The sequence below is a fragment of the Scardinius erythrophthalmus genome (genome assembly GCF_964197995.2).
Source record: "Scardinius erythrophthalmus genome assembly, chromosome: 4".
NCBI classification, from domain to species: Eukaryota; Metazoa; Chordata; class Actinopteri; order Cypriniformes; family Leuciscidae; genus Scardinius; species Scardinius erythrophthalmus.
Window position 1 is genome coordinate 16,698,175 of NC_138224.1, and position 22,427 is coordinate 16,720,601.

Genomic DNA, 22,427 nt, shown 5'->3' on the forward strand with positions numbered 1-22,427 from the left:
ACCTTGACGCAATGCCACGGCATACGATAAAAAAGGTATTTTTTCTATGTTAATCAGAGTTTTTGTCCTAACAACACAAAGTATGACAATGATAATCTGAGGAAATGTTTATGTGCTCCATTTAGTGTTATAAGCATCTAATGTGAGTTTGAATTACGGGGGCTCTAATCGATCGAGCACCAATCGCTATCGGCCTATAATAGCTTTATATAGTTTGATCGGTGGTCTCTATAAAGGCCAATCAGAAGAGCCATTCAGATGATGAAAACTCGCCTGACAATTTTTCTATGTGCAGCTAAAATTGCTTCACTACATTTACAGTGTGACATGTTCTAACAGGTATCTGAAAAGGCCAAAATATATGTGCAACGTTTTTGCGGAGACATTGCAACAAAAGCAACCCTACAGCAATGACAGATTTCAGCAAATTTAGTGAATTTCTTTCCTTCACAGCAGTGCGCTTTTGTTGCTCCCTCAAAGCCCAAACTTAAAGTCCAAATCAGCTAGATCAGGGATTGACGTAAAATATAGTCTACTGTTGCTAAAGTGGCTTTCTGTGCACCTACTCAGAGACAGAGTGGAACATGGACAAGCAAAGTGAACTTTGAGCTTTGGGTTCACACCTAAATGGTAAGAGAACATAAACAGTTGGGAAATAAGTTGCATGTGTAACAGTATATTGGATCTGCACATTCTGTCTTAAAGTGACAGCCGTCTGTTTCGTTAATGTTAATCAAACAAAAAAGACAAAGAAAAAAATCACTCAATGCTCTTTAGTAGATTTAGTAGGATTTAGGGCTGCACGATTAATCGTATTTTAATCGCAATAACGATATCGGCCTCTCTCGATTCATTTAAAAAAATCGTCGCAATATTTGCCAGCTCGTTTTTTATCCTGGAAACGCTTTTTTATTAGACATTTGCATTTTCTTGCATTGTAAACAAGTCCCCACTAGCGCTGATGATTGTGGTTGCCAGGGGTCCGTTCTTCGTACGTCGCTAACTCACTTAGCTGGATTTGATTGTTGGCGATTTGGCATGATCTTGGATTGTTTGGTTCTTCGACGCTCATCCTGGACTTGCTGTCATAGCAACATGTGCGCAAACTTAAACCTGCTCGGGAGCAGCTTATTTCATGTTAACAGGATTAGATCCCGGCTTCATAAGCGGAGCTGATACGGGAAGTCCAGCGCAGCGCGATAGTGCACTTTCTGAAATATATATTTTTTCTCGTGATTCGTGAGATTGTCGTTTTTTGTCGCTTTTATGTTTAAAAAACAGTTTTAGTTTTTTTTGTGGCATTTCCAAGCCACTTAAAGGGACAGTTCACCCAAAAATGGAAATTCTGTCATCATTTACTCTCCCTCAAGTTGTTCCAAACCTGTATGATTTCCTTTCTTCTGCTGAACACAAAAGAAGATATTTTGAAGAAAGTCGGTAACCAAACGACTGATGGACCCCATTGACATCCATAGTAGGAAAAAAAATACTATGGATGTCAATGGGGACCAGCAACTGTTTAATTAACAACCTTCTTTAAAATATCTTCTTTTGTGTTCAGCAGAAGAAAGGAAATCATACAGGTTTGGAACAACTTGAGGGAGAGTAAATGATGACAGAATTTTCATTTTTGGGTAAAATTTTTCATTTTTAAGACCCAATGTTGTAAAGCAGTTTTTTTATTTTTTTTATTTTTTTTAGGCTATCATAATTTATTATGAAGATCATCATGACCATGCCGATTACAGATATGTCACTCAGGCTTCACTAACGTGATTGGTACCATAGACTATAGGCTACCATAGACTGCCATCAAGGCCTCAATGAAGGGGATTATGTGAACAGAAAGGGGATTCACAATGTAAATGTGCAGCCCAGTTACTATTGTGATTCTTAATATTCCAGATTAGTAATATTATATCAAATAAAAAAAGGCAGTTGACTAAAATCTTCCATATCACAAATGTGAAAGCAAAATGGCCAGGATCTGTGCATGACTTAAGCATTTTCAGAGATTCACATTTATGCACATTATTTGAAAGTGGTAAGAAAAGTTCCACAATTAAATATCAAGCTCACTGTATTACATACACTTATTGATCCTAACAGAACTGCATTTTTTCATAGGTGATTATGACATATTCCTGCCTGCAGACAGGTGTTTTATGACCCCATTCCCTGACCCAAACCAGTTACAATGCAGCTCTAGCCAGGACAAGGGCACACAATGAAATGAACTTTGGCTAACTAAAGGGAAGATTTCAGTGTCTGAAAAGTCTGAGGGTTGGACACCTGACAGGGCCTGTGACATTGCTGCATGTGCCATATTACACAACATTGCCAAAAAAAAAAAAAAAAAAAAACACTTTTCATTAAATGTTTAATAAAAGACAAATATGCTTAGCTCCTTGAGTTTTATTTCAATTGTTCTTTGTAAAGAAAGGCCAGTGGTCAAGTGCCTGCAACAAGAGATATTAGACACATGCCTCATGCAACAAATAAAAAGGAAAAGTTGGCTATACACTGCCCACCTGTAGGCCTATGTCTCCTCTGTCTGTGCAGACTCTTCTGTAGGCCTTTCTGTAGATGTGGAATCCTGCGACTTATATTGCAGCCATAAAGCATACAAGTATAAATGAATTAAAGTTATTTATGCACTTGCAGGTAGGCTAGTTCCTCCATATGACAGTTATCTGAGAGGGTTTATTCACTGTCCAGTGCAATGGAAACAAATGGACATTACAAAGTCTTATACTTTCTTTCCTTTGGAAAGTTAGAAAATGTCCACTTACTGCACATATTTCAGCCACCACTTTCTTGGGAACAGATACAAGTGTTATTATGTAAAAGTGCACAAAAGAGGAAAACACAATATCATTACAATGAACTACACTCGGGAAAAATGTGATCAATAACTCATGGCAAAATATTTTTACATTAACATAAGTTTATCAGTTTTCACTTTCACAAGTCAAAGCAATTCATCATTACTCAAGATTTAACAGTTGAAATGACTATACAGCCTTAATTTAATGCAGCAGAAAATATTTTACAGTGTAGGCTACTAAGATCTTTTCTTTTCTTTTTTTCTCAGCCTTTTCCTTGGTTGCTTTTATAAACAGACAACCATTTATTTAACAGTACCTTTTATAAAAGAGACTATAATTTAACAAAAAATTACCATTATGTAGAATATTTTTGTACTTCACTTTTATTTGTTCCCATGTTCTAGTATGGTGACTGACATTACAATGCACAAAGTAATAATGCAATTATTAAAATACAAAAATATAGGCTAATAAGTGATAAAAACATCTAACATGGCCACTTCTAACGGATTTAAATTGTCTGCTACTTTTTGCCAGCCCTCTCTCCTGGCTTTTGCAGACTTTGAGATGTTCCCTGGCGTTTTGATTAAACATTAAAATTCCGAATAAACTTCGACTAATAGTTCTTGCTCTGCTGAGGAGAAAAACTGAGCCGCTCTTTGGCCACGCTGAGCAGCCAATAGCAGCGTTGCTGATCAATGTTTCTACTATCGATACATATCCCCTTTTAACAAGCACATGAACGCGCAATTATCTCAGATAACCCAATCCAGCTATACTAATCATATACGGCAAGTGTGTTCGAAGAACCGAGTTAGCCAGATCATGATTCGCACGATGATATCATCTTGGATGTGTAATTTGATCTCGGATGTAATAAGCAACGTACGAAGAACGGGCCCCAGATCTGAATAGCTTAAATCTCCCAAAATACCCAAACAGAGCTTTTCTCTTACATTTTATGCCCCGTGTTTTACTTAATCGGTGCAATCTGGCAACCCCGCGCGCGCGCTCTACACTGCGGAAAAAGCACTGATCTCCACAGCGATATTCTGTTTGCATGAAACTGTTATACAGCCAGTCTGTTTCTTCACAAGCCACTTGTGCTGTTTGTGTGACTAAATCTGTTTCTAAATGAGTTTCACTGTTCTATTTTTTGAAGTTTAAGTTTTTACCAGTTTTCATGATGTGTCGTGAATCAGTTGAAAATGACAGCCACTGACCGTTTTCAGTGTGTATCAACAAGTAGACTATTTTTCTTTGCAGTACGAATTTGCTGAGCGATCTGGATCTGTACCCTACTTTGTCTCATTTTCAACCGAAATGTGTCGCTTAGAAGATGTAATGTGAAGACGCATCACAAAGCGCTCATCTAACGTTAAATCATGCCATTTGTATTGACTTGCTGTCTGAGGAAGTTGTAGTTGGTTAAATGAAGTCTGATGGTTTGAAATTAACACCCGCCAAATGCGGCTAAAAATGAACTTTGGCGGGGATCGCTGTCAAATCACTGGCCAATTTGGCATGTTATTATGTTTACTTACTTTGCTGGGGAAATTCGTGTAAACCAAATCTGCTCGATTTTGCGCAAATACTCGTGCAAAACCGTTAACTGTCTCTTCTCTTTCTCTGTAGTTTCTCAAATGAGAATAATCGTGATAAATTATCACGATTATAATTTTGTGCAAAATAATCGTGATTATCATTTTAGCCATTATCGTGCAGCCCTAGTAGGATTTATCTATATTTAATTATGTTTAATTAAAGTTCTGTTTTTTATTATTAATTAATTCATAAATTAATTAATTTCACTGGAATACTATATTTCTTAAGCTCTAATATGTTCCTAATATGTTGCACATGTTGCTTGCCAATAAATAAACAGTTGTCAATTCATGATACTTTCTCATCTCTTAATATTTTATATTTTATATTTAAAATACATTGTTGTTGACAATAGTTTGCCCATTATTTATTTATTTATACCGATTGGTATCGGCCAATACTGCTTACAGTGATCGATAATCAGTGATCAGTCACAAAAATTACTTACTTAGTTTGAATATCATTTTTGTGTTTTTGTCTTCTGTCTGCCAAATCAAAGTCATGCGGTATAAACATGTAGGGGAAAAAAATATTCTAAAATATATTATACATTTTATAGAGAAGACCCGTGAAGATCCTCATGACTGTGTGTCAATGTCAATAACAGAAACAATGCATGGTAATGTGCACCAGCCAAGCAACTGCCACTGAGATGAGCGGGAATGCTAACGGATAGCTCCAGCTATTATAGATCTCCTTCTGAACACCAACATCCCACACTGGGAAACAGAATTCCAAATAACATATAAAAGTAGTGTTTTCAGAGAGGACAACTGAAATTCACACAGAGCTGGGCAGACATGGTCAAATAAATATCATCCAGGTCAGCCTGAGCTAATTTTGATTTTTAAACTGTCTGATTGAGGTCAGTCTGGCTGTAGCCATCCATATTGGGCAGGGGCAATATAAGCGGGAGCTCAGCACGAGAGTGATGAAATGAGCTGGGAGCGCCATGGGCATTTAAAACGTCTTCAGCACAGAAGTTTATTGATTTCTGTGGAATCATTTGGCTGAATGTCAGGCCATCCTGAGGCAATGCCATTAACAGCGAGCTGCCACAGGGAAGCAACAGCCTTCAATTTGCATCCTAATCTCCCACACCCTGCATGTTCAGATGAAATCTCTGGAAGTGTTTGGGTGGATGTAAAGTCTGTGTTGTTAGGGGGGAAAAACGATTTAGGGGGAAAGGTCGGAATGGTGATTTTAAAGAAAATAACCTGTGGGAAATATAATTGAATTCAACAACTAGCACCCAAATATTACCCAGCTGCACAAGTTTAGCAGACAAATCCATCGATTTAGAGCACACCGTCAAGGCTCAGCTGAATCTGGAGCGGTCAAAGGTCAGCTCCCAGTTCAGCTCCATGGCTTCTTTACTTGCAGGCTAAAAAGAAACACTGCGGTCCAACAACAAAGCTAATTATCACCCCCGGACAGCAAATATGCTTCTATTTAAAATTGTAACAGCTTCTTTTCTGCATCACACTGCTTTAATGAACAAATAAAGGAGAAATATGTCCTGTATCAGCACAGCTTTACAAGTCAGCTTGGATGTTATGGACATCCCATAAATAAAGAAATGGCCAGACTTAATTGAACGTGGCAAGGCATTATTATTTACAGATATGAAAGTCCACAGCACAGGAATGAATAACTGCTTTAGACAAGAACTGGAGTGGTATGATGGTGTTTTATGCAGCATAGTTACTCCCGCGCAATGGTGCGCATCTTTCATCTCAAAAAGCGATGGTGTATGAAATCGTCCATATGTAGCCTTTATTGCCTGAAGATTGCTGATGCAAGTTGCCCCCTGTGCAGCTTTTTAGCAGACATTGGCCTTGAATACTCACACCACTGACCTAACGAGCTACACCCTCACAACAACCCCACCCTATGTAGGACCCCTTTACAGATTTTTAACAGGACACAGAAGTGTATGAACTGCAAATGCACCATGTGTTTTTGTTCAAGAAACCAATTTGAAATGATTCGAGCTTTGTGACATGGTGAATTATCCTGCTGGAAGTAGCCATCAGTGGATGGGTACACGGTGGTCATAAAGGGATGGACATGGTCAGAAACAATGCTCAGGTAGGCCGTGGCATTTAAACGATGCCCAATTGGCACTAAGGGGCCTAAAATGTGCCAAGAAAACATCCCCCACACCACTACACCACCACCACCAGCCTGCACAGTGGTAACAAGGCATGATGGATCCATGTTCTCATTCTGTTTACGCCAAATTCTGGCTCTACCATCTGAATGTCTCAACAGAAATCGAGACTCATCAGACCAGGCAACATTTTTCCAGTCTTCAACTGTCCCAATTTTGGTGAGCTCGTGCAAATTGTAGCCTCTTTTTCCTATTTGTAGTGGAGATGAGTGGTACCTGGTGGGGTCTTCTGCTGTTGTAGCCCATCCGCCTCAAGGTTGTGCGTGTTGTGGCTTCACAAATGCTTTGCTGCATACCTCGGTTGTAACGAGTGGTTATTTCAGTCAAAGTTGCTCTTCTATCAGCTTGAATCAGTTGGCCCATTCTCCTCTGACCTCTAGCATCAACAAGGCATTTTCTCCCACAGGACTGCCGCATACTGGATGTTTTTCCCTTTTCACACCATTCTTTGTAAACCCTAGAAATGGTTGTGCGTGAAAATCCCAGTAACTGAGCAGATTGTGAAATACTCAGACCGGCCCTTCTGGCACCAACAACCATGCCATGCTCAAAATTGCTTAAATCACCTTTCTGTCCCATTCTGACATTCAGTTTGGAGTTCAGGAGATTGTCTTGACCAGGACCACACCCCTAAAAGCATTGAAGCAACTGCCATGTGATTGGTTGATTAGATAATTGCATTAATGAGAAATTGAACAGGTGTTCCTAATAATCTTTTAGGTGAGTGTATATTTTCATTTATTTAAATAGCTGTATTTCAATGAACAGTTTTTTTTATGTTTTGAGTTAACAATTACAACCCTGGCCTCATCTCATGGTTCATGGAGGTCCCGAAAAATTGTGGTATGCCATTGCGTCTTAGAAACACACCACTGAAATCAGACAGCCAAACTTATCAACAATACAGAACAATCCCCAGTATGAAGATTCAGATTTGTATAATTTAATAATGAATGGTCAATTTATATTCAGTGCTTTAAACTGTACAATAAATACCACTTGTTGGTTAAAACTAAATACAGCAATGCTAAAAAGACATTTGTAGGAAAAACTTGGCTAAGAATTAAATTCCACAATGTACATGATTCAAAGAAATGTCTTGACTTGGCTAGAAATCCCACTGCTAAGATATGTGACATACTAAGAAGTGTAGCTTTTGTTGAAGTAATTGCTTCCACCCTGTCCCACCCTGAGCGACAATTCCAAGAATTAAAGGGCAACAAAGAAGTTTATGAGAGCTCTTCGACTATTCAAAGAAAGAAAGCCGATGGGAGATCTAAAATGTTCATGTTCATCACGCTTGGCCTCGCAAGGATGTTACTCTGCATGGCAGTAAAGGTGTTAACACTAACCAACAGCTTGCGTCAGAAAGAAAGCTCCAGTCACAATGACAAATGTGCTGACACCGCATTCCCGCCACTGCAGCTGCATCATGGGTAAAACAGGGAGGTATTAAAGAGTGAAAACTAAGGACACTGAAAAGAGAGCAAAGATCATTCACACTCTTCCAGTCTCTCGCCCAAATGAGCTGATTTGATCCCTTAAAAATTAACGAGGCCACATATCATTTTATTACAGCATTTTAAATAATGAAAGCCATTTGTCAGCTTGTATATTGATTTTGTAAAGGACAAATCTGCATTGCGTCCTAACTACTAATGGTTCCCTTCAGAGTCCTACATATGAGCCCATTCTCTGTTGTGAGAGTGTGGTAGGTATAATGTAACATAACATTGTATAACATCATATAATTAGGTAATGATGTGACAATTTTAAAGCAAACTAATTTTTTGTATCTCTATTCTACACTGAAAGCCAAACAATGCACAAAGTGACAGAGTTGTGTGTGATTTGAGTCATTTATAATGTTGCATAATTTTGCTGCATACTGCCAGAAGAGTATTTGCATTGTGAATTCTCCTATATTATCTAAAAATGTTGTCTAGGTAGGCAACTCACAGCAGTTTGGAACAGAGCCAACATGAGCAAGAAAGTAAAGGCAAAACTGGGGGAAAAAATGTGAAAAGAAAGAGCTTACATATACAAAATGAGGCATAAATCAGGGGACGTTGGGATCAGAAAGTGAGACAGAGAGAAATATGTTTTTTTTTTTGTTATTAGGGCTGAGTATTAACACAGATTTCACATATTGATTTGATTCCGATTCACAAGCTTTTGATTTGATTCCAATTTGATTTGCTTGGATATATTATTAGGTATAGTACAGTATATAGGAAAACATTCTCTCAACTAATGTTATAAACTGTAGTTAATCTTTTGTTTTTAACTCAAAAGCTATATAATGTAAAGCTGCACTGATGCCAATTATGAATATTCTTGCCCTCTTGTTTGCATTCATCAAGTAAAAATATATTTTATAGAATATATATGCTGATCAGAGCATTGAGGACATGACCCTAAATTACCCAAATTATAAAGGTCTTCCTTAAGACCAACTTCTTGTTTCGACAACCTACTGAGCATGATTATGACAATATGTAGATCTGCGCATCTGACACACGCACACAGAGGGTCCCCGTGCTTTCGAAAGCTCACTCATCCTTTTAATCGGTGTGGAATCCATCAAAGTGGGTCAAACTCCCTCCCATCTGCCCCACTGAGATTTTAATGCACAAGGCCTGATTAAAACACATACATACAGAGGAAAATAGGCCACACTTTGCTGCTGGATTCAGGAATCTCCAGCATGGATTTTCATGAAGGACGTTTGCGAGCAATTACACTGGGTGCCACGCCGGTGAATGAAAGTGGTACAATTCCCTAAAGGCTGTTTGCTTGATCACTGTAAACAAAATGCCTTTGTTCTGTTCTTGACTGGTAATGCTTCAATACAGCAATCAGCACAGCTGTGTGTTTGTGTGTACAATCACCCAGGATGTGACCTTGTAGACAGTATGAGGAGGAGGACACGGACCAATCGTTGGGAATAATGCTCAATATGAATGCTGTAGGAATGGTCCTGTCTTTCATTCGGTGGAATAGCTTGTTTTTTCTCATGTAATTTGAGTTAAAGAAGCAAAATATGATGCACACAAAAAAAAAAAAAAAAAAAAAAAAATATATATATATATATATATATATATATATATATATATATATATATATATATATATATATATATATATATATATATATATATATATATATATATATATATATATATATTGCTTACCTAAAATGAACTTTGAACACTGTCACAATTATTGCATTTTCTATCAAATACCCCTGTAAAAAAATTAATCACATTTTCTTTTGCAAACTGGCAAATACAAAGCAGCTAATCACAAATGAGCTATTTTGGGTGGTGTCTCAGCACTATAGTCATAATAAAATTGTGCTTATTGGTTCAAAGAATACCACAGTCGCGTCAAAGTCACGAGTCGTGCCCCGCTGGGCTAATCCATACGCACATCTGCTGTGGGGAATCATAATCCAACATGGGCGTAAATGAGAGAAAAAGAGAGAGGGGGCATCCTTAAGGCGGTGGTGTTGACTTGAGGCAGTGCTCCTGTGGATATGACTCTGGCACTGAAAGACTATGGCCCTGCTCCAACACCTAGTGGGCTGTCTAACTGAAATGGATCCTTAAAAGTGACTGATCTGAAGCGCTCTTTACAAGGACCAACTTATCATTCACGAGCATCACACAAATAGTGTTCCTCCTTAGCACATGACAGACTCGACTGACGTCTATAGCTGATTCCAATACAGTGCGGTATTAACATGTTGCTAAGCCAGATAGCATGATTAAAAAGAAGATGCATTGCACACAAAAATGAAAATGAATCCTTATGCATCGCTTTCTGTCCGACTTTTATAGGCTTTTCCCAAATCACGGAAGTGACCTCGACGTCCGAGCATAAGCCATCAAGTGTTATTTAAATAAACTCCTGATGTACTTCTTTCCAATGTCTCGTTTTATGAGTTCAGAACCTATTTGTACTACTATAGAAGTTTGGTACGATTCTGGGCATTATCAGTGGGGTAATTTACGAGATACAACCTTGGATCCATTAGCACCTGCACTAAGCCATCTGGCTGATATCTCTAAATAAGATCTAACTTTAATAATGTTCAACCAAGGGAAAAAAGGCTTCTGGGGGGGTGTTTGGCTCGAGGTCATGAGGCAAAGAACCCTAGGTTGAAATTACTCCGAACCATCCCTTTAATTTAAATCTTTAAGTGAAATAAAATAAAAGGTCACACTTTAGATTAGGGTCCAATTCTCACTATTAACTAACTATTAACTATGACTTGTGCCTCAATAAACTCCTAATGATAGTTGTTAAGTTTAGGTATTGGGTAGGATTAAATGACATACTTACCAAATATCTATGTCTGAATGGCACAAAAATGCATGTACAATAATAAATAAATTAAACCTGATCCAAAATTCTCTCCCACGGGCCCCATCCTTAAGGCAAGTGTGCACACCTAATGACTAGTGGTCGTCTACATTTCAAACAGGTTTCATTGATTTATTTACTGTAACCACACTTGTACGATCAGCCCATAGATGCACTAATGACAGCATCACATCTGAACTGCTACACGTGCTTATCGACAATGACAGGCTGAGTGCGATTTGAATTCACACGGCAAACACAGCACTGTGCTGATGTACAGTTATACCCCAATCCACTTCCCCCTCAACTCCCCCGCGCTAATCGTTGCAGTGCACAAAACTGCTGGCTGAAACAAAACGAAAAGTTGAGCTTTTAATGAAGAGGCGCGGCCCTGTCATCTGTTTTTCCTGACACTTGGATGGAGCAGCACTGGAGCGTGTCTGCTCAAAAATAGAGAGGAGAGTGAGAGAGAATGTGTTTAATTGCTTTGACCAAATGCTCGGGGGAAAGAGGAGGGGGAAAACTTAGATAGAGGGACCAAAAGACTTGCCTAGAATGGTGTTACTGTTTATTACTGAACATATATACATGTGTGTGTGTGTGTGTGTGTGTGTGTGTGTGTGTGTGTGTGTGTGTGTGTGTGTGTGTGTGTGTGTGTGTGTGTGTGTGTGTGTGTACATATACACATCTATACGTTTTGGATCAGTATTTCATTTGTTTTGAAAAGAAATTAATACTTTAATCAAGCAAGGATGCATTAAAATGATTAAAGTTACAATCGCTCAATGTTAAAAAAGTTTCTATTTCAATAAAAATTCTATTGTAAAATTAACACTTTAAGTGCAATTAAATATAAAATAAATACAAAAAAAATACAAAAAATAAAATAAAACTAAATTTTTTATGCTTTTCCAGTCAGTCATCAGTAGATCAGATTTTAACCACGCTGACAACATTATACAGGACCCAATTAAAATTTATATGAATAAGAAGAATGATAACTGTTTCTTTAGCAGCAAATCAGCATATTAGAATGATTTCTGAAGGATCATGTGACACTGAATACTAGGGTAATGATGCTGAAAATTCAGCTTTGCATCACAGGAATAAAATACTGTACATTTAAATATATAACAATAGAAAACAAGTTTAATATAAAAATGTTTGAAAGTGTAATACTATTTAATATTAAAACATTTGTACTATATTTTTGAGGAAATAAATGGTGAGCAGTCTTGGTGAGCATAAAATACTTTGACTTTCAAAATCATTACCAAACCAAAACGTTTGGGTATAGGTTATCTGGCATAATCTGCAATAGGTGATGTTTTAAAGATCATACTGATTCTACAGTACACACCTTGAAAGTAGAAAGTAAAATACTATATTTGGTATTATTAAAATATCTGTCTTTCTTACTGAGCTAACAAGTCAAATCACCCATGAATGTTACATTTATCCCATCCCTTCAGTCACCACAATCTCTTTGACCTTGAGTCTTTGACCTAAAGTTGCGCACTTTAGTTGTCTTTAGCATACATCTTGCAACATCAGAGTTGCATTTTCAAAGCAGCTTGTCAAGCTAAATTTGAGAGAACACGTCTTTAGACTAAATTTAAAATATATATATATATATATTGCACAACACAGAATTATTGCACATCTAATTCCTTCCTGAACCAGAACCTTTAAACTGCTCTGGACTTCCTGATTTTCTGTTTGTTGCATCCAGCACAATCAAACCCGAGCCACTGAATCTCCATATTTTGTCTTTGCCTTGACCTTTGGTTGAATAGAGCGTTTAATTGAATATATCATTGTACTGAATGGAACAGCAGTGGTGGGTGGACTGAATCAGGCCTTTGATTTGTGGCAGGATGTAATTTGTATTTACCAAAGTGCCACCTGTGGTCGAGAACAATCTACCTTGATGTCAAATACTGATCTGACATCAGTGAATGTAAGAGGTTACAGCTAGAGCGCAAACATTTATGGCGCAAAATATCTCAGGTAAGCAGGATTAATGATGCCATCAATTTCCACTTGGAAATTACGAGGATAATTATTTGCCTGCTAAATGACCAATAAGGCTGATATTATAATTCAATACTATAGGCTAATGTCTAAATAAATTAAAATCACAAAACATAAAAAGGTAATTTTAAATGCTACAAATTCATTTAGGCATCAATAAAGATAACATTACTATTTATCTAAATGTAAAAATAAGAAAAATTAGCATTTACAACTAAATACTATTAATCAATAAATATCCAGTCCAAAATTAGGTCATCAATTATCTGTCATCAACCTTCATTCCAAAACTGTATGACTTTCTTTCTAATGTGGATCTCAAAAGAAGATTTTTTGAAGAAGCCAAACCGTTTTGGTGACCTTTGACTTCCTTTGTATGGACAAATAACCCAAAAACATTGAGACATTACTAAAAAATATCTTCTTTTACACAGAAGAAAGAAAGCCATGCAGATTTGGATTGACATGAGGGTGAGTATATGATGACAATGTTAAATTTTAGATGAACTATCCCTCTAAACGGCGAATCCAGACTGCATCGACAATAAACTAATTGAACTGACACTTTCTCGAAGAAGTAGCAGCCGTTATCTAACATTTGTCATTTAAATCGTTTAATTAATATAATATGGATATCATCCTCACTGCAGCCTTCTCAGGAAATATGTGATTGAAAGGGCTTTTCCGCTCTAATTAGGTTGGATTGAACAAGGTTACATCACCACGAACCCTGGCAGTGAGATCCCTGCAGACAAAAGGACAGAGCACTGAATCATGGATAGTCAAAGTCCATGTGCTGGAAATAAGGAGATAAATGTGTGTGGAAGGTGATGGCTTCAAACAAGTTGAGTAAGTCAGGACAATGCAAATGCATTAGAACTCTTTGAGAAGTCTCATCGAGACAATGGAAGTCTTACTTAAGATGGATGCAATTTCCATCAAAAGCATCATAGAGCCGTATGCGGATCGCCATCCTTTTGTAACCAAGCAACAAAAAGCACTATTTCTCCTTTACATAGGCTACATAATAAAACAATTAACTCAATACTGAGTCTATTAAGTCTTATTCATGTCTGAATTTAAAAGGAAAAATCAGTCATTATTTACTCAACCTCAAATGTCAATTTAGGCTCATTCATCCTCAAGCATTATTCACTTAAATAACAAAGGTTCTTATGAAACCTCTCACAACTTCACTGATACTAGGCACCTCTAGTCTGGATTTGGTTTAGTATTCTGGGCTGGACTGAGCCCTGAGTGAATGGCTAAGAAGGGTCAAGCCATTAGTGCTATTAAACCTACACCCTCTCTCTATCCATCACAATCTCTCTCCATCCATCTCTCTAATAATGTTCCGAAATGTCTCAGGCTCACCACATCATTTCTCATCACCTACTCATTACTTAGCCTTCAAGCAGAACAATTACAATACACTCCTTAAACGGACAGTCCTCCTGGGGCAACCTGGTGTTGAGTCCCTTTGTCTGATGACAATTACGCACTTGAACGAGGAAGGATCAGTTCATGGGTCACCTGTACAGTGCGTCAATGCAAATTTTACAACCTCGCTAAAAGGCAACATATTCACATATTCTACACATTTGGCATTATAATTAAGTTTAGCATGACTATTTCCACTCTCTCTATGAACCATAATCCATGTCACAACCAGATATATATACAATGATGAGCCAAAACATTATGACCAGTCACAGGTAAAGTGAAAATTGTAGATCATCTCCTAACAAGGCCACACACTAATGTCTGGGTAGATTAGATGGTGAGCAAACAATCAGGTCTCATAATCAACATGTAGAAGAAATGGGCAGGAATAAAGACCTGAGCGACTTCGACAAGAGCCAAATTGACTGGGTCAGAGTATCTCTGATCACTGAAGCGGCAAGGCTTGTGGGTTGTTTCAGGTCAGCAATTGTGAGAATTACCAACAGTGGTCCGAGGAGGGACAAACCAGCAATAGGGTGTTGGACACCCAAGGCTCATCGATGCACGAGGACAATGAAGGCTATCCTGTCTGGTCCGAGCCAACAGAAGGTCTACTGTGGCAGAAGTAAAAAAAAAAATGTAATGATGGTTGCGGGAGGAATGTGTCACAACACACAGTCCATCACACTGCTGCGTAACTGCCGACCAATCAAAGATTGCCTATGATGACCCCTGCCCACCGTCCCCTAACATGGATTAAATGTACATTGCTTTATTGGCGTGACATACTTGGGTACATATTGCCAAAGCATTGCACAAAAAAAACTAACAAACAAGAACATACATAAAATACATTAATATATATATTTATGTATACAGTACACATATTAATAGTACACTAATGCGGATGAGTTCACTCAGTAACTCTTAGTTTGCTGATATCATCACTGCCTTGGTTATCATGGCCTCTCATTACAGAAATTAATAACTTAAGACACTCTCCTCATTCCAATGCATGAGATTTGGGTCACAGCTGAGCAGCGCATGCAATTCAGCACATCAAGACAATATACCACTGGTGCATAACAATTAAAAGAGACTGACAGTTTAGACCAGGGGAAGTTGTCACATGGGGAAGTTGACATTATTGTTGTTATTATAATGTCATAATCCCACACTGCACCAAGATGCACTGTGGGATGACGACAAGCTGGAGAAGGGAGTGTGATGCTCCGGGAAATGTTCTTCTGGGTCCGGCCATTCATTTGGCCGTACATTTAACACATGCCACCAACATTGTTGCAGACAGGTACACCCCTTCATGACAATGGTGTTCCTTGGTGGAAGTGGCCTCTTTCAGCGGGATAATGCACCCTGCCACACTGCACACTGTTCAGGAATGGTTTGAGGAACATGATGAAAAGTTCAAGGTGTTGCCCTGGCCTCCAAATACCCCAGATCTCAATCCAATTGAACATCTGTGGAATGTGCTGGACCAACAAGTTGGCTTTACGGCGGCTCCACCTCGCAACTTACGGGACATGAAGGATCTGCTGCTAATGTTTTGGAGCCAGATACCACTGGACACCTTAAGGGGTCGTATGGAGTCCATGCCTCGGCGGAAATATATATATATATATACCTACTGCGGCAAACAAGCGTGTTGCTTTCAAAGCGTCTCTGCGTTGCATGCTTAGATTGTTCATGCTGTGGCTGTACCTGGGAAATAGACTATCAGGAAAGATTGTGTATATATATATATATATATATATATATATATATATATATATATATATATTACCTATAGTGGAAGAGCCTCTCCTCAATATTATTAACTCGTCTTTATCTTTAGGTCATGTTCCAAGAACATTTAAATTGGCAGTTATAAAACCACTAATTAAGAAACCACAATTAGACCCAAATAACCTAGCAAATTATAGACCCATTTCAAATCTTCCTTTTATGTCCAAAATATTAGAAAAAGTTGTGTCTGCCCAACTGGGCTCTTTCTTGCAAGAAAATGACACCTATGAAAAGTTTCAGTCTGGGTTCAGGCCGCATCATAGCACTGAAACTGCGCTCGTTAAAATCACAAATGATTTACTCTTAGCTTCTGACCAAGGCTGTATCTCAATACTAGTTTTACTTGATCTTAGTGCTGCGTTCGATACTATAGATCACACAATACTCCTAGATCGGCTACAAAACTATACCGGTGTTCAAGGACAAGCATTAAGCTGGTTCAGATCATACCTATCTGACCGCTACCATTTTGTCTATTTAAACGGAGAAAAATCGATCATAACTCCAGTAAACTATGGAGTGCCGCAAGGATCTGTGTTAGGCCCTCTATTATTCTCAATATATATGCTGCCACTTGGAAATATTATAAGGAAACATGGAATTAGTTTCCATTGTTATGCTGATGACACTCAACTATATATTTCATCACGGCCGGATGAAAACGCTAAATTATCCAAATTGACAGAGTGTGTTAAAGATATAAAAGATTGGATGACGCACAATTTTCTTTTATTAAATCCAGATAAGACAGAGGTAATACTTATCGGTTCAAAAAACCGCCCACAAAACCTCCTTCAATACAACTTTAACATAGTAGGGTGTCCTGTTACTTTATCCTCTACAGTAAAAGACCTGGGTGTTATATTAGATTGTAACTTGTCTTTTGAAAATCATATTTCATATGTTACAAAAACAGCCTTTTTTCACCTTAGAAATATTGCTAAATTACGTAACATGCTATCTGTTTCTGATGCAGAAAAGCTAGTTCATGCATTCATGACCTCGAGACTAGATTACTGTAATGCTTTATTAGCTGGTTGTCCTGCATCCTCAATAAACAAGCTACAGTTAGTCCAAAATGCCGCCGCTAGAGTTCTTACTAGATCAAGAAAGTTTGACCATATAACACCAATTTTATCATCACTACATTGGTTACCTATAAAGTTCCGTATTAATTACAAGGTATTGCTACTGACTTATAAAGCCCTAAACGGCTTAGCTCCAGTTTATTTAACGGATCTTCTATCGCCCTATAATCCATCGCGCTCTTTAAGATCACTAAATTCGAGGCTTCTGGTCATACCTAGGATATCCAGATCCACCAAAGGAGGGAGAGCATTTTCACATTTAGCACCAAAACTCTGGAATAGCCTTCCTGATACTGTTCGTTGCTCAGATTCGCTCTCCCAGTTTAAAACTAGATTAAAGACGCATCTCTTCAGCCAGGCATTCATATAATATTTTAATCTTACAGTTAAATCCGGTCTCTACTTCATAAACGCCAGAGGAGAACTGGCCCCCGACTGAGCCTGGGTTCTCCCAAGGTTTTTTTTTCTCCATTAGGTCACCTAATGGAGTTTTTCGGTTCCTTGCCACTGTTGCCTTTGGCTTGCTCAGTTGGGGATACTTAATTTGATTAATCGATTCAACAGTGCTATTGATCTGCATTACCAAACGTGGATGTTTTACACCAGAAACATACACTGATGTACTATTTTATTTAATACTGTGAAGCTGCTTTGATACAATCTGTATTGTGAAAAGCGCTATATAAATAAAGTTGACTTGACTTGACTTGACTTATATATATATACACACACACAAAAGTATATACACACAAAAAATGTAAATACTATAATATTTTAAAAATTATATCGTATATACACTATTTTATAACTAATATGGATAAAAGAGACTGTTAAAAAAAATTGGAAATGTAATTATTTTTATAAATATCATATTAATCATTTATTAAACATTATACTAATTATTATATTTAAAAAAAAATCAACTGCCATGCTGCTCACATTTGTTATTAGATAACAGTGATCACCCCTGATTAAATAAACCAAAAACAACCTCTCATTTTCCCATTATTCCCAAAGGATAAACCAGGAAGCCACCCTTCACTGGATTTTATTATTTGTGCCTCGATAAAAGCTGCACTGGCTATGAGGGGAGAGGCCAAGGTAATGAAATTATTCTCACCACACTTTATGACACATCACCAGATGCCGAGGGCTACACATTTTGTATATTTTCTTTTTTTATGGTAAGAGCCATACTTTACCTAAAGAAAACAATCTGTAATACATTTATACTTTGAATTTAATGCAGGATCAGTGAGCTAAACCCCTATTAGTTTAAACTCAAATTTCACATATACTGTACAATAGACAGGTGTGCGCTAATACATTACAATACACAAGTCAATCGCTGATGCTATATTTGTTCCTTGCTTCATGCAAACACCATTAACAAATCAAGTTTTGTGCTCAACTAACCCTACATACCTCTACACACACACCAACCCACAGACATACACACAAGCTTTGGAGAATGCACACACAGCAGCCAACAGCACTGAAGATGCTTCACTACGCCAACACTAATATTGACTCTGCAGTGTTTAGTCTGGAGAGGAATGCAGAAGAAATACTAAGAAATATAGTCTGTACAACATAAAAGAGTGCTAAAAACACTCCTTGAATTTGACATTTAATAATATGGGTGAAAAATACAGAGGAAGAAAACACAAGCGACAAAGAGAAGCTCATGTCATGTGTTACTGATGCCAAAGGCTGTCCAATCAAACTCAAAATCATCTATCACTTGGTAGAAGGTAGCAAAAAGAAACAGATAACAACATGGACAAAAGCATGTGTCAAAAATAAAAAGCACCGAACTACATTAATACAGGTGCACTTGTAATGAAAATAAGCATGGTTTGCGCTAAGGGTGGGAATCACTGGGTACCTCACGATACTATACAGTATACGATACACGGCTCACGATCAAAGTCTCAAAGGAAGCCAAGAAGGCATTCTATGTAAGGGATAATCCACAGCTAACCATAGCTAACGGTTTTAATGTACTTAGCTTCGCGTCGAGCGGTTCTTTGCCTCCACGTCATTCATTAAAATCGGTTAATGTACAGCAAGCAATGGATTATCCTGCTTCTACAATTGTGATTTGCCAACATTCACAACTTAAAGCTATTATTGATGTTTGCAGCGGAATATTTGACCAGAAAAGTATTGACGGTTATTTCTGTCAGTTACAGCTCGTTAGATTTAGCATTCTGTCCGCTTTGAAACAGATACAGAGATAAAGTAGTGCATAAGATTCTTTTTGTTTCCGATATATCACGATATCCTTATATATATATACAGTATTAAGTCATCCTGCAGCCCCCTTGGAAGTTTGCCAAAGGCCCCTGTTTGAGAACCACTGGTTTAAAGTACATTTTTGTTTACAACTTTATGAACAATTGTGGTACTGTGTTTGGGCTTCCAAATTTAAACTCGGGGTCCTGAAGCAAAACCAATCAAGACCTACTGCGGTAAACAAGCGTGTTGCTTTCAAGCGTCTCTGCATTGCATACTTAGATTGTTCAGATTGTTCATGTTGTGGCTGTACCTGGGAAATAGACTATCAGAACAGAAAACGATAGATTGTGGCATTTTAAATCAAGGGGGAAATCTCTCAGGCTGTTTTCCATGGGGAGCACCTATCTGCTAATGATGAGACAAGCTAATACACATACACAGAAACATGGCACAACACGCTCACTCAAAAGGAGCAAACCTAAAACCAACAGGAGGTAAACCATGCCACAGTATTTTTAGTACAGAGGGTAACCAAAAATAAACCTCTATAATCCACGAACAAATATCAATACAGATGGTTAAACAAGCATCTGCAGCACCTGTTGAAAAGTGCTCAGATGAAATCATCATCTCTAAATCCACAGTCTCTTGCTGATATCATCACTGCCTTGGTTGTCATGGCCTCTCATTACAGAAATCAATATCCAAAGACACTGTCCTCATTCCAATGCATGAGATTTGGGTCACAGCTGAGCAGCGCGTGCAATTCAGCACATCAAGACAATATACCACTGGTGCATAACAATTAAAAGAGACTGACAGTTTAGACCAGGGGAAGTTGTCACATGGGGAAGTTGACATTATTGTTATTATTAGACAAATTAACAGTTTGTGAATTATAATATTAATGATAATAATATGCTACACAGCGATTTCTGGTAAAAACAATTGTTTGATGTTGCTACCTTTTCCATTTTGGCTGTTTTTATTAATTATTTTATCATATAAGTTCTGCTGAAACGTCTATATCACGCTGTTTAATGGCACGTTCTTATTGTTACAGTACTGCAATTGGGGCATGTTGTCACAAAAGGTCAACGGGTGTAAAATAACTGTATTTTTGTTTCTAGGCAAAAACGTTGGAAATGTTCATGGGATTTTTTTGTAGCCAAGACATTAAACTATGCGATTATACAGAAATAAATCCACCCTGAGAAATATTCACTGGAGAGAAAAAAAAGTGTGACTAGCCACGGTTCACATGCAGGCTACCCTTCGTAAACACAAATATTATAGTTTTAGCTATTCAGGATTAAAATTACATGACCTCTAGATTGTTTAGGACCTCAATGGACTATATAATACAATTAAAACCACGTTTAATCAAAATACTATCAATGTAGCCACTGTCCTAACATGATGTATTTATAAAGCGCTCGCGCCTCCGGAGGAATGCGCGCGCTCAATCCTACTGCTGGTTAACGCCTTTAAACCTTCAGTTCAGACTTAAACAATATCAATATGGTGACAGTTAAGTGCTGAACTCAATCCTAAATGCGATTAAAACTGTCAACCCAGCCTATTTTATGTACAACTCTACAACCAAACTCTGAGTGCGCATTTTTGCGCGAGCTCTTTGCGATTAAAAACAACGTAACACAACTGCATCATGGACGTGTCAAACAAAAGCGACCCTTAACTGCAAACAATAATCATAACAAGAAGCATAAAGAAACATATCGAACAGTTTGCATTAGTTTTGGGCCGTTAAACACTTTAAATACTCGCCTGGTAGGTGTAAAATCTCGTCCCGTTCGGCGGGTGCACCTTTGGGGAGTTAGTCCCCGTGTTCATGTCTGAGAAAATCATATTTCCCCCAATGCAACGCAGAGGTGATCAGCAGTATGTCTCCAGCTGCACAGTATGAATTAAATCCTTGTCGTCAAGTTCAACTGACCAGGGATCAGTGCCTCCCCAACTGACGCTGGACTCCTCACATCCACAAAGAATGACAGAAATTATAACTGCGCTCCTTTTAATGCACGCTGCATGAATAATAAGTCAGTAAAACGCTGACATAATCAATCAGGGATGTGAAATGTCAGTGATATACACAGCAGCAGCTCCATGATCACAGCACGGATGCTGTGTACCCGTGTGCTGGACCAGCCCATCTGTTCGATAAGCTGCTGCCTCCGAACATCATTATGCAGCATCACTGCCGGTAAACCAATCCGATATTAGAATCAGAAGTGGGCGTGTCTACATGGGGGACTCTCCCTGTTGATGCTCAGAAATAGTGAGTTGCATATTTAATGAGCTGCGATTATATGTCTATGTTTTAGGGTCCCATAAACAAATATGTAAAAGACCTCAACGCTACTTATTTTAAAGTATTCCATGATAACACCAGGTGATAAGTACTATTTTGTAGGGGGAAACCAGGTCTAGTTGTCACTTTTTACTCCAGGAAATATTTCTCAGGATTATTTTTATATTAAATTAGACATATAATTTTCTATTTATAATTGTATAAAATATTGATCATTTCTATACTATAATTCAATTGAATTAAAATTTAATTTTAATAATTATTTTCATGTTTTGTTATCGCAAATGTATTCTTTTGTCAAATCAACTTTCTATTTATTAATGTTAATTCTATTTTTCTCTATTGTATTAACTAATTTTTTTTTATTTCAATGAACTCAAAATTTTAAGGCAACCAGGTAACTAACATTTTTTTTTTTACAGTAGGCACATGCACTAAAGTCTAAGCAACAGAAAATTTAATTTCCACTGCTTTTGTCCTGAAACAAAGAAGATAAAGTAATTTAAGTCAAGT

The 22,427-nt window shown here is 37.7% G+C and overlaps 1 protein-coding gene across 2 annotated transcripts in view; it reads right to left on the reverse strand.

The window, feature by feature from the left end:
• Positions 1-21,796, reverse strand: part of ppfia2 (PTPRF interacting protein alpha 2) — a 107,325-nt gene extending 85,529 nt beyond the window's left edge. For both annotated transcript variants that reach the window (XM_081364476.1, XM_081364475.1), the window contains exon 1: positions 21,371-21,796. In XM_081364476.1, the coding sequence (XP_081220602.1) occupies positions 21,371-21,451 (81 nt within the window). In that variant the 5' untranslated portion in view covers positions 21,452-21,796. The remainder of the gene's footprint in view (positions 1-21,370) is intronic.
• Between the last annotated feature and the right edge of the window lie 631 nt (positions 21,797-22,427).